This window comes from Syngnathus acus, chromosome 10 (genome assembly GCF_901709675.1).
Source record: "Syngnathus acus chromosome 10, fSynAcu1.2, whole genome shotgun sequence".
Lineage (NCBI taxonomy): Eukaryota > Metazoa > Chordata > Actinopteri > Syngnathiformes > Syngnathidae > Syngnathus > Syngnathus acus.
In genome coordinates, this window is record NC_051095.1 from 27,239,456 (window position 1) to 27,253,288 (window position 13,833).

General features: G+C 39.7%; 2 protein-coding genes across 3 annotated transcripts in view; one reads left to right on the plus strand and one right to left on the minus strand.

Moving 5' to 3' along the window:
* The window catches only part of tctn1 (tectonic family member 1), a 1,200,810-nt gene that overhangs the window by 991,202 nt on the left and 195,775 nt on the right, over window positions 1-13,833 (minus strand). The window lies entirely within an intron of this gene.
* The window catches only part of hvcn1 (hydrogen voltage-gated channel 1), a 49,463-nt gene that overhangs the window by 6,604 nt on the left and 29,026 nt on the right, over window positions 1-13,833 (plus strand). For both annotated transcript variants that reach the window (XM_037262893.1, XM_037262894.1), the window contains exon 5: window positions 11,998-12,102. In XM_037262893.1, the coding sequence (XP_037118788.1) occupies window positions 11,998-12,102 (105 nt within the window). The remainder of the gene's footprint in view (window positions 1-11,997; window positions 12,103-13,833) is intronic.

The following is a 13,833-nucleotide window of genomic DNA, read 5'->3' on the forward strand; positions in this document are numbered from 1 at the left end:
GAGGAAGACTTCGATGGTTTCAGTGCACAGGAGGAAGATGAAGACGATGAAGCTCTTTTTTTACTTTTACTGGTATGTTTTTTAACGAGCCCTGTTGGTGCTGTACTACCGTGTTGCTGCTGTGTTACCGCCGCGTCTCAGTGACTTTTACCGGGTATGTTTTTTTTAATCCAGCCCTATTAGTCTTGTGTTACTTCCGTGTTGCTGCGGTATTACTGCCGCGTCACGGGCAGTGTTTGGAAAGAAATGTTAAGGTATGTTATTAAAACTTTAAAAAAGCTTTCTGTGTCCAGTCTTTCTTTGTTAATAACTCGCGTGCACACTTCCGTGTTGCTGCGGTACTACTGCTGCGTCACAGGCAATGTTTAGAAAGACATGTTAAAGTATGTTATTAAAACTTTAAAAAGGCTTTCTGTGAACGGTCTTTCTTTGTAAAACACGCGTGTGCACGTGCGGCTTATAGTCCGGTGCGGCTTATAGTCCGGAATTTACGGTATATATTTGCCTTTAAGATAGTGCTCACGAGCTGCCTTAAAAAAAATATTGGTGCTAAAAATATATGGAATTGAGCAGTTTTTGACCTCAAAATACCGTGCGGTGAATGTTTGCGTGTGTTTGCGCACATAGCAAATTTTGGTTTATGTCAAGGTTTGTTAAAAGTTGCATAAACATTCGCCATATATTCACAAACAGTTTCAACGGTCACAGTTTTTCTCATCACCTTACAATAAAACGTTTGTTACATTCCCAAACCCTCTCAAGCCTTTGCCGTGTGCTGAGATACCACCACCTTAACTCGTCTTTTGTAAAATGTAAACAAGTACAGGTGGCGTTTGTTTGTATGTTTGATTGAGCCAGCCATAATTTGCATCTCATGCATTGGTGATGACGGCAGTTTGGGTTGCTAGAATTCATGTGAATTGCATGCCATGTGACCATCGACACTTCATGTGTACGTTGCGGTAATATTCTTCAGTTGTGCAGAGACATTACCCAGCATTGAGGCTCCTTTCCTCAATCTGTTCTGAGAGCAAACAGCAACTGTCTGCTCGTAGCGGTGACAGTGATTACATGGCATGAGTATTCACTCACGTTGCAGCTTTTTGTCGCAACACTCCGTTAAACATATGCCAAACAAACTTTTCAATATTTTTATATGACAATATGAAAAAGTGCTAATACAACTTCTGTTCGGATTTTTTTTATCCGCTGCACACATTAGGTGAAAAATCAGGTGAAAAATGTTTTATAGTGGAATGCTGCATTCTTCTGAAATTTCCTTCTTGGTGGCATTGCTCTTTGTTTTGCCATTCTGCGGTTGTTCAGGATCTTTAGTTCCTGTTTTGCTTGAATAGAAGTGCAAGCTTCCATTCTTTGTTACAAATGCAGTCTTTTAAAACAAACAAAAAATCCATGTAGCCTAATGTATAGATTTATATTTTAATTTAAATATGGTATATTTGTATTTTTTTTTTAACGGGTTCAGGTTCAGCCAGGTTCATGAGCTTCATGAATATTTAGTCTCCCGTAAACATTTCTTTTGACTCATCATATGTTTTCCTTGTTTTGGCCTTTAACTGCAGCAATAAGTGCTCAGTACCAAAACATTACTTTCAGTCCTGTAGAGCAGTTACGTCCAAAGTCCGGCCCGCGGGCCAAAGGCTAAACTTAAACTGGCCCGAAGCATTCTGTCATAAAATCAATAATAAATGGCCCGCTGGCACTGTTGCGGGGACCTGCGCGCCCCGGAGCGAACCACAGAAATAAAACTCGTCCTAACGGGAACGCGCACATGAGCCAGTGCTCATGATCGGTTGCGAGCGTGTCTCCTCCGTCCCTTCCCAGTTCAAGCGCACACAAGTGTCCGTTTGCAAGATAATCAGTGACACAGACACTTCCTCATTCAAATGTCCACACACCAAGGACTAAGGGGACGCTAAAATCAGAGACTGCAAATGACGCTGCACAGGAAAAGGCAAAAAACAAAACAAAAACACAGACTGCTGGTGAGAGCTGTCTACTTTGTACTAACTCTACACACTACTACGCGTCCGCGCCGCCCACTCACAGTGATCGCAAACAATAAAAAGACGATGGATTAGGTGAGAACTGTCTACTTCATACTAACTCTACATACTTCTACGCGTCCGCGCCGCCCACTCACAGTGATCGCAAACAACAAAAAGACTATGGATTATTATTTTGTGATTATGAAGTAATTTGTTGCGTATGAAGTTGAAATCAAAAAGATAAATGGAGAATTTTAGTTTTTTAGTTTAGTTTAGAATAGAATATAGAATAGAATAGATCTTTATTTGTCATTGTCACATGTACAACGAAATTTAAAAAGTGCCAACCGATCCGCGCATGCGATAAAAAATAAATAGAATAAATAGAATAAAAAGATAAAAAAACAAGATAAAAACCCACAGAAGAACATACACAGACATAATCATTTACGTTTAGCTGCATTCAATGTGACTACCGCTGTAGGGTAAAAACTGTTGGCGAATCTGCTAGTCCTCGACCTAATTAATCTGTAGCGTCTGCCTGATGGCAACAGTTCGAAAAGGGAGTGGCCAGGGTGGGAAGTGTCCTTCAGAATGTTCTGTGTTTTTTTGAGACGGCGGGTTCTGTGTAGGTCTTCCAGTGTGGGGAGAGGGCAGCCAATGATCTTCTGTGCTGTGTTGATGACCCCTTGGAGCTTTTTCCTCTGAGCAGCAGTGCAGCTGGAGTACCAAACACATATACAGTACGTTAAAGTGCTTTCTATGGAGCAGCGATAGAAGGACACCAGCAGTCTCTGTGTAATGCTGTGCCTCCTCAGCACCCTTAAAAAGTAGAGTCTCTGCTGGGCCTTTTTAAGCAGCTCAGAGGTGTTCACGCCCCAGGTGAAGTCCTCCTCGATGTGGACTCCCAGGTAGCGGAAGGAGGACACCCTCTTCACACAGACCCCGTCGATGATAAGTGGTGGAATGTCCGTTTTATTTTTCCTCCTAAAATCAATGACCAGTTCTTGGGTTTTAGCCGTGTTTAGGAGCAGATTGTTCTCTCCGCACCACTCCGATAGCTGGACCACTTCGTCCCTGTAGGCAGACTCATCCCCCTTTGAGATGAGCCCCACCACGGTTGTGTCATCCGCAAATTTCACGATGGTGTTGCTGCGGTGGGCGGGGGTGCATGCATGTGTGTAGAGCGTGTAAAGCAGTGGGCTCAGTACGCAGCCCTGTGGGGAGCCGGTACCAAGACTGAGAGGTGTGGATGTATGACGGCCCACTTTCACCCTCTGGCTGCGACCCGTCAGGAAGCTCTTAATCCACCTGCAAGTATTATGTGGAAGTCCCAGGCCCTCCAGTATGTCCACCAGTCTGTGGGGGAGGATGGTGTTAAAAGCAGAGCTAAAGTCCACGAAGAGCATCCGCACATAGCTCCCCGGCTGCTCCAGGTGGGACAGTGCAGCGTGGAGGGCTTAGTTTATTTCGATCAGCAAAATATATGCATCATATTCAGTACAAAGGTGTCCACAGAAGGCGAATAAAACAAAACAAAACAATAATATAGAAACAAAACAAAACAAAATGAAAAGATCCCTAAGGTTCAAAGTTCAGAAAGCTGACCGAAAGGGTTAAGGCTGAAGCTAAATAGCTTGTAAATGCCCTAACCTGTTTGACTTTAAGTCTTACATGTAGGCATATGCAGTACACATGCATACATTTAAATACACAAATGTATATATTTACAACACCTAGTGTTCATATATATACATACGTACATGCCCATATACACGCCACCTACCACCTATACATTTAAATACACATACACAAATAGAAATACAAAATGTCCCATAGGTCCTGATTCACCTCCCATCATATTTGTACTTCTCCAGAATAAAGTTTTTGTACTTTCTTTTAAACTGGACAAGATTTTTACATTCCTTGATCTCTTCCGGCAATTTGTTCCACATTTTCACCCCACAGACAGACAGACACATGCTCTTCAAAGTGCTATGAGCAATTGGTTGTTTGAGGTTCAATCTGCCTCTCAGCTCATATCCCCCTTCTCGCTCACTAAACAATATTTAAATATTTCCAGGGAGTGAATTTTGACGTGCTTTAAACAAAAATTGAGCAGTTTTTAATTCTACCAGATCCCAAAATTTGAATGACTGTTTTTAGAAACAGTGCATTTGTGTGTTCAAAGAATGATTTAATTTGGATTAAAAATCTGACATGATCCAACCTGGCCCGTTTACTGCCATCACAAACACCAATATCACCCTTCTTATTAATACAACAATAACAATAATAAAACAAACTTAATACATCTAATAAAAAAATGCATTCAACTTTCATAAAATTGTTCATTTGTACTTAATTTATTATTATTTTAATGTTATCTTTTCTGGTAGTGGAATTGACAACCGATTCTCATTTGCAATATCAACCTATCTGCAGACAGCAAAGGATATAGTAGTAGTTACATATTTACAAGTTCATTTACAATGGTAATGGTTCGAGGAATGTCGGTGCGAATGGTCGGCCCCTATACATTTTCCTCTAACCAAATCTGGCCCGCTTTGCAAAAGGTTTGGACACCCCTGCTGTAGAGGGTATGTCTAGTGCGACATCTTTATCTCTAGATACTGGAAGAAGCAAAAGTGTTTGGCTTATACTGGCACCCCGGTCTGTTCATTTGCATCAAATGTCACCATCCCACTGCTAACTTCTTTGTTTATTTTTGGTCCCTGATTTCAAAGTTGGGTTGTACTGTCTAAAGACCTGAGACAACAACTGGGATTTCTTTTTTTAAATACTAAGTATAGTACGAGTAATATGTAATTTAGTAATATGATGGGGCAGGGCATCAAATTTTGTGTTTCTATAATTTCTTTAACAGACAATAGGAACATCTTAACTCCCCTGAACATGATCCAAAAAATAAAAAGCTTCACATCTATGTAAATTGTCACTACCTGAAGACATCTAGCTAATAATCTTCTCTAATACCTATAGTGTCACCTAGTGGTGGCAAGAGATCAAATTTTTAATAATTTAATGGACTGCACCGAGCCTGTTGAACAAATCCAACCGGAAATTTGTCATAACCATCTCACGACGTTGGTCATGCTCTATGTAGAATTTTATGACTTTTCAGCAAAGAGCATGGCTATTACTGTAGCGCAAAGTGCGATGATGCCCCGTATCAATAAAAACTGTGGTAACCTGATGTTCTTGTCTTTTCCATATTTTACACATTTGGGAATATTCCTCGAGTACAAGAGTACAAAACTATGACCACTAATGTGCAAAAATGGGCCAAAATTGAACATTAAAAAATTCAAAACTCTCTTTCGGTCCTTTTTAGAACAATGGATGGCATGGACTTTTTTTGTATGTCTCGGGGTGCTACACGTGCCTGCCAATTTTCATAGTTTTCGGTCATATGGATTGGGAATTGGTTTTATTTTTCCACTTTAAGTAGTTCTACAAAGCCATATTGTTTTCATTGTTTGAGACAACGTTAACATATCAATTTTTTTCACTCGGCCCAATGAGTGTGCAACATTTGGTGAGTTTTTGTACATGTTTAACATGTCAAAATGCGATCATTTGCAGAGAAAGATTTGAAAAGAAATCCTACAATAACAGGGAAATGACAGTGGTCACTGCATGGGCCCTAACTAGAGATGCAAGCAGCTATAAAAGACTCTTGCAGGCCTGGCAAAGTCCGCCTGTCTAGTCTGAACTTTTCTGCCTCACACACCAACTTGGGCTCCTTTCTTGCCTGAGAGATGACATTCCACTTCCCTTGATCCAGCTTCTGTAGCCAGGGATCTGACTGCCAAGGTCCCGACCTTTGTCCGCTGCCCAGTTTTTTTTTTTTTTTTTTTTTTTAAAACGTTTATTTCGAACATTAAAGAAATACAGGAAAAAATAAAAATACAGAAAAATGATAACTCCATAGTACAATAGAACATAAAAGAAAAAAAGATATTGCATTATAATTTTCCTTTATCGTAAAATCATATTTGTTCAAAAAGGGAGTAGAAGGAAGCCTAAGCTTATCTGACTCTACCCCATGTAACTACATGTTTCTATTTGATTCTGTCAAGAATTTGTCCATAGTCAATATATTAAAGGAAAAAAACATATATACATTTTATATATATATATATATATATATATATACTATATATTTTCTCATTAAAATACAAAAGCAACTTAAACAACTTCACAGCATGTCCCGTCAATATTTTGTCCTTATACATTTTTTTAAACTTAGGTAAGGTACTACAGTTCTTTAATTCTTCACTGCTGGTGTTCCATAATTCCACACCTCTAACTGTTATACAATGTAACTTTAAGTTTGTTCTCACCAAATCTCTTTTAAACATACGTGTTCCTCTTAAATAATGGGTACTTTCCCTCCACTCAAACAACCTCTGGATACTGTTTGGTAATTGATTATTTTTTATTTTGTACATGAGTTGGATGGTTTTAAAGTCGACTAGGTCGTTGTATTTCAGTGAGTTCAATTTAATAAAGAGAGGGTTAGATGGTTCTCTATAATCAGCATTATTTACAAGTCGTATTGCTTTTTTTTGAAGAATGAAGATTGGATCTGTGTTTGTTTTGTATGTATTGCCCCACACCTCCACACAGTACATAATGTATGGGAGTATGAAGGAGCAGTACAAGGAATATAATGATGACTGATTTATAAGGTCTTTTACTTTATATAATACTGCTAGTGATTTTGAAATTTTTGATTTGATATACATTATATGTGGTTTCCAACTTAATTTATTATCTATAAGCACTCCAAGAAATTTTACTTCATTTACTCTTTCTATTTCTATATTATTTATTGTAAGAATTTTGTCTGTGTTGGTCGGACGGTTTCCAAATATAATATACTTTGTTTTACTTAAATTTAGTGTTAGTTTATTTGTGTCAAACCAACTCTGTAATTTTTCCATTTCAATTCCCACAGTATCCAATAGTTGATCCAGGTCCTCCCCACTGCAAAGCAGGTTTGTGTCATCTGCAAAAACTACGGCCTTGAGTAACCTGGAGACCTTGCATATATCATTGACATACAAAATAAATAACAAGGGGCCTAATATTGAGCCCTGAGGAACCCCACACTTTACCTGCTTTAGTTTTGATTTACAGTCCATAAGTTGCACATATTGAATCCTGTTTGATAAATAACTGTTTAACCAAGTGAGTGACATACCTTGTATCCCATATCTTTCAAGTTTTGTTAACAGTATTTCATAATTTACAGTATCAAAAGCTTTTTTAAGATCCAAGAAAACACCTCCAACATATCGTCTATTTTCAATAGCTGTTGTTATTTCAGCTACGAAATCTAACAAAGCTAGTGTGGTGGTCCTATTTTTCCGAAATCCATACTGTTGGTAACACAGAATATTTTGTTTTGTAATAAAATCATCAAGCCTTTTATAGAATATTTTTTCTAATATTTTGGAGAATTGTGGGAGTAGAGATATTGGCCTGTAATTTGAGAATATGTGTTTGTCCCCAGCTTTATATATCGGAATAATTTTAGCAGTTTTCATTTCACTCGGAAAAACACCATTTGTCAGAGATTGGTTGCAGATATGTGTAAAGGGTTTCACCACACATTCAATAATATTTTTAACAAGTGACATATCTATCCCGTTACAGTCGGTTGACTTTTTACCTTTAAATTCTCTAACAATTTCTATTATTTCCTTCTCATTCGTTCCCCTTAGAACCATACTTTCGGCTATGGGTACATCCTTAAGTAGGTCACTTGTACTCCCTTTTTTTGCTACTTCCTCTGCCAAAGTAGGCCCAATACCAACATAGTAATCATTAAACTCCTCTGCAATCATAGTAAGATCATTTATAGTTATGTTATTACTGTTTACAAAGTAAGAAGGATATCCTGGCTTTCCAGTTCTGTTTTTAATAATCTCATTTAACACTTTCCATGTTATTGTATTACTCTTGTTTTCCTCCAGTATCTTGCTATAGTAGTCCCTTTTACTGTTTCTCATTATTTTAATCAATTTGTTTTTGTAGATCTTATATTTTAATTCAGCTTCCTTTGTTCTTATCTTTAAGAAATCTTTGTATAATAGGTTTTTCTTCTTGCAAGCACTTAAGATTCCCTTTGTCAGCCATGGTTTTTCCACTGAATTTAGTTTAACTGCTTTCTTTACAAGAGGACAGTTTTTTTCATTAAGTTCGGATATAATGGCCATGAATGTGTTGTAGGCTTCATTTACATCACCCACATATACCGTTTTCCAGTCTTGTTTTAAAAGATCATTTTTGAATGAGTTAAATGAATTACCAGAGTTCATTCTACACATTTTAAAAGTTATAGCATCGTTTTTTTTCTTTGTACAGTCCTGGATCACTGCAAACACTGGCAGGTGGTCGCTTGAATCATTTATTATCAGTCCAGTTTTGACTTTCTTTTCAATTACATTTGTAAATATATTATCAATTATTGTGGCACTGTGAGATGTAATTCTAGTCGGACGGGTTATTGCAGGGTAGAGACTCATACTGTACATTAAGTTAATAAATTCTGTTACTGGAGTCAGCTGAAGTGGGTTCAATAGATCTATATTATAATCGCCACAGACGTACACCATTTTCGTATTGATTTTTCTTTCATACATTCCTGATAATAGTTCACTAAATGTCTCAATACATGAACCTGGACATCTGTATACACAGTTTACCAGAATGTTTTTAGATGATTCCATTTCTATTTCAACTGTAATACATTCCATGATATTATCTATTGCTTGAGACATACTTCTTACTATCTTACACTTATAGTTTTTATCTATGAATAGAGCAACTCCTCCACATCTTTTTACCTTCCTATTTAATGTATAACTCTCATACCCCTCTATGTCAATCTTTTCAGACTGATCTTCCTTTAACCAGGTTTCAGATATTGCAATTACAGTAAACGGATTATTCATATATTTTAAACATTGTTTGATCTTAGAGATGTTTGCTTTCAAGCTCCTACTATTAAAATGTATAATTGATATTGCTCTATTTGTTGTTACATTCTTGTTAAATTGCTCTACAGTATAGTATTTGCTGTTCCTTTGAGTGTAGTTGATGAAGAAGTTATTCTCAGGATCAATATTGTTCTCTATGTCAAATCCCTTATGGTCAGTGAAGTCAAATGTTTTCAAATCAAGTTCTTCATTTTCAGTTATCAGTGCTTGTTTGTTAAACACACCAGTTGGAAAAGAAAGGCATTTGTCAGTACTGTTCATGGTGGGTTGATAATTTCACCAGGTTTTTACATTCCATGATCTAAAGGTACCACAACTTGAGGTTCAACAGAATGATGTACAGGTTACTAGTCTCCTTCGTACCTCTTAATTTGCTCTATGGCACTGATGCAGAAACCATGAGAACTTTCTGCTGCCCCAACAGGTTTGATGAACACCTTACAACCAGCAGTCCAAGTGGACTGTATTTTACCGCTTTTCTTAAGAGCTCTTGCTTTCTTAGCTATTTCACCATTTTTCTTGGCGAGGTGTTCATTAATGTACACATTCGTGCCTTTTAGTTTTCTACCTTGTTTGAGCAGATTTATCTTACTTTTCCTGTTTGTAAATCGGACAATTATAGATGGTATGACAGGCTTACCATTTAGAATCTTAGTTGGCAGAGTGTGGCATGCCTCAATATTGACAATGTCAATGGCGATGTCTTTACTCTGGAGGAAAGTTTTTATCTGCTCCTCTGTTGTCTCCTCATGTTCAGGATTATCCTCTGAAGCAAGGCCTTTCACAGCCTGCTGGTAGCTCCGTGGTTTGATCCTTAAACCTGTGATGATGACATCGCTCATTCTTGAGTACTGCTCCAAATTGTCTAATCTAATTTCCAGGCTGACAATTTTCTTATTTTGTTCAATGTTTAATTGTTTGAGCTGCTTCACCTCTCCCATCAGCTCTGTAATAATGGCCTGTTGCTTCATTATGGTTTCCACATTTGAAGACATCACTTGCATTGATAACTTCAGCTCCTCCATATCCTTCTGAAGCACTTTCATGGCCATCCTGGCTATCAATCAATACCTGATGGTAGCTCTCCTCCTGGGCTGGTGGTGTTAGCCTACTAGGCCTGGTGGTGGGTGTCCTCTTGGGGCTGATGGCGTTTGCCTACTGGGCCTGGTGGTAGCTGGCCTCCTGGTACCTGGTGTTGGCTAGGCTTCTGGAGGGATGATCGCTGGTCCGGCGCAGGTGGCTAGAGGTCCGGTGAAGGCCGCGGGTCCGGCGTTGCTGGCACGCAGTCCGCCGACGGCCGCAGGTCCGGCGTTGCTGGGACGAAGTCCGGCAACGGCCGCGGGTCCAGCGTTTCTGGCTCGAGGTCCGGCGACGGCCGCGAATCCGGCAACGCTGGAGTGGGACCCTAATGCGGCCGCGAGTCTGATGGCGCCGGGAGGAACCCCAGTGACGGCCACGGGTCTGGAGTCGCTGGAGCGAAATCCGACGCCGGCCGCGGAGCCGATGGCGCTGGAAGGCTCCGACGTTTGGTGGCTCGGCGACTTCCCGACAGGGAAGAAGCCTCGGCGTGATCGCTCCTCGACGAGATCGCTCTTCAATCAAAGTTTTTGAACAATGAAAATAAACCGAAAAGAAAATCTTGTTGTAAGAACAATGGTTTGCTGTTGAGATCCCAAGCGAGGTTCCTGCAAAGTCTGATGCGCAACGGTTACTTCCGGGTTTGAGACTCTCTTCAGTATTACTATATCATGTAACATATCAAACATTGTATCAATCCAAAAAAATGTTTACCATGATCAAAAGAATGCCGGAGCATATCTCATCAAACTTTAGGAATAAAGTCAGGGTGCACCCTGTCACCAGAAAACTGTCGCTCGAGGAAACATTCTCAAGCACGGGAAGTATTCAAACAAATAACCTGAGGCAGATCAGTTCACTCAGCATCCGACCCTTTGGCCCTTCCCATAGGTGGTAAGCCCATGGGAAGGGAGACCCACGCCTTTTCAGGCTGTGCCCGACCAGCCCCCATTGGTGAAGGCCCGGCCACCTTTGAGCCCTGGGTCCAGTCTGGCTCCAGAGGAGGGCCCCGGTGACCTGCGTCCGGGCAAGGGAAAACTGAGTCCGTTTTTCTTGATTATCATAAGGGTATTTGAACCGTGCTTTGTCTGGCCCCTCACCTAGGACCCTTTTGCCATGGGTGACCCTGCCAGGGGCATAAATCCCAAGACAACTTGGCTCCTATGATCATTAGGACACGCAAACCCCTCCACCACGATTAGTTGATGGCTCATGGAGCGGAGGGCAGTGTTTATCAGTGTTTATGTTTTCAGAAAACATTCATATGCTCTCTTTACATCTGTTTCATTACAAACATCCCATTGTTGTTTCAGCATTTCTTGTTATAAATCTTTGAGTCTTTTTTCATTTATAATTCTTGTGTGAGTTTCTGCCGTTGTTTTTTGTTACGATTGTTTTTTCCACAGATGCAGAAGAATGGCAGACAATAATAATAATAATAATATATAATAATAGTAATACATCAGGTGGTCCGAGATGTCGCTTATCAAGATGCCACTAGTTATTGTGGTGGGGTGAGGGCTTTCTTTATTAATAATACGTCAAGACACTCTTGCACCTGCTGTCTGGGGCTGTTTAACAAATACTTTGTGAACAAATATTTGGACAACTATTTATTTGATAATAAAAGCCTTAAATAGAATGCTGGTGATGTAATCTCATTTTCCTCATAAAAGGTAGGTATTCAACTCGAGTTACGCTAAACTTGTAAAACAGACAAAAAAAGCCCTCCTTTATTTCTGTGCTGTACAGTGTATTATTTAGGATAAATGAACACCCTATAAAATGGCTTTATTTATGAATGAGAAATTCATGAATGAGAAATATGTTTTAAATATAAATGATTATTTTACTTACTTTATATTTGACTTCATCAACAGATTCTGGTGGTGTGTTTAGTTGTCCTGGATGCAATTTTTGTACTGGCAGAGCTGCTTATAGATTTAACCATTATCCAGTTGGAACATGGCCATGTTGCACCTGAGGTGAGACTTCTTTTGTCTGACTGATGATGGAAAAATATTTATTTGATCCGGTGCAGATATGGTTTGTTCACAAACATCTTATGCCCTGTAATTGGCTGCTTCAAAGTAAAATGTGATAGGCTCAAGCTCACCTGCGAAGCTAATGAGACCAATAATGTCATATATTTTTTTAATGGCGGATTTGTTGTACAATGTTATATACAATGTATATATCACTGACAGGGCAGCACGGTGGAGCACTGGTTAGCACGTCAACTCACAATTCAGAAGTGCTGGGCGTGATTCCGGCTCCTGCCTTCCTGTGTGAAGTTTGCATGTTTTTCCCGTGCCTGCGTGGGTTTCCTCCGGGTTCTCCAGTTTCTTCTCACATTCCAAAAAACGGCATCGTAGGCCGATTGAGCACTCCAAATTGCCCAAAGGTGTATGTGTGAGTGCGAATGGTTGTTTGTCTCTGTGTACCCTGTTATTGGCTGGCAACCAACTCAGGGTGTCCCCCGCCTACTGCCCAAAGTCAGCTGGGATAGTCTTCAGTGTGCTTGCGACACTCATGAGGAGAAATGATTCAGAAAATGGATGGAAATATATGTACCGTAAATTTCGGGCTATAAGCCGCACCGGACTATAAGCCGCACCAGCTAAATTTCGTGATTTTTTTTAGTTTCATACTTATATAAGCCGCACCAGACTATAAGCCGCACGTGCGCACGAGTTATCTACAAAGAAAGACAGTACACAGAAAGCCTTTTTAGAGTTTTAATCACATTAACATTTCGTTGTAAACACGGAAATAACAGCACTAGCTGGGCTAAAGTTTTAATAGCATTAACATTTCGTTGTAAACACGGAAGTAACAGCACTAGCTGGGCTAAAGTTTTGATAACATTAACATTTTGTTGTAAACACGGAAGTAACAGCACTAACTAGGTGGGTAAAAAAAAAACATACCAGTCAACAGTCACTGAGAGCGGTCTTTGTCTTCCTCCTTTCCACTGAGACCAGCAAAATCTTCCTCCTCAGTGTCCGATTGGAATAGCGCCAGATGTACATCGCAACACTCTTTCTCATTCTCTGTTTTGTTGTCGCTTTCATCGTCACTCTCGTCCTGAGGCAAATTCACTCCTGAGCTTGTGCTCTCCTCTCCGTCACACAGTAGAACGGCTTTTATTCCAAGTTTACGTGCAACCGCTCTGTTCCCTTCTTTATCAGCCAGCTCAATGGCTTTTAACTTGAAAGCTGCGTCATACGCACACCTTCCAGTGTCTTCCATCATTGGGGTCTGTTTACGCTAACTTTCCTCGTGCACAACGCGCCACTACTGTCTTCCTCGACGCATATATTCCACCTCTCTCAATCTTACCTTTTCTGCTCGAGCCCCCCCGATGGCCGTTAGAAAAATGCATGTAAAGTCGCCACATGATTGCATAAGGTTTTTAATGTTTAATTACCATTTGTAAGAGAATATACACAAAGATGATTGTCAGGAAAGAGATTATTATTTAGGGACGCATAACTTTTATTAACACAACAGCGGTCCACAGCCTTTTTATGAGTGAATAAGTGTATTAGTCATGAGAAAAATCACGGAAAAAACCCATATAAGCCACACCGGACTATAAGCCGCAGGGTTCAAAATTTGAGAAAAAAGTAGCGGCTTATAGTCCGAAATTTACGATATACCACTGACATATGTTTGGGTTTGATTGAGATAACCCCCTACAAAGCGCCAAGAAT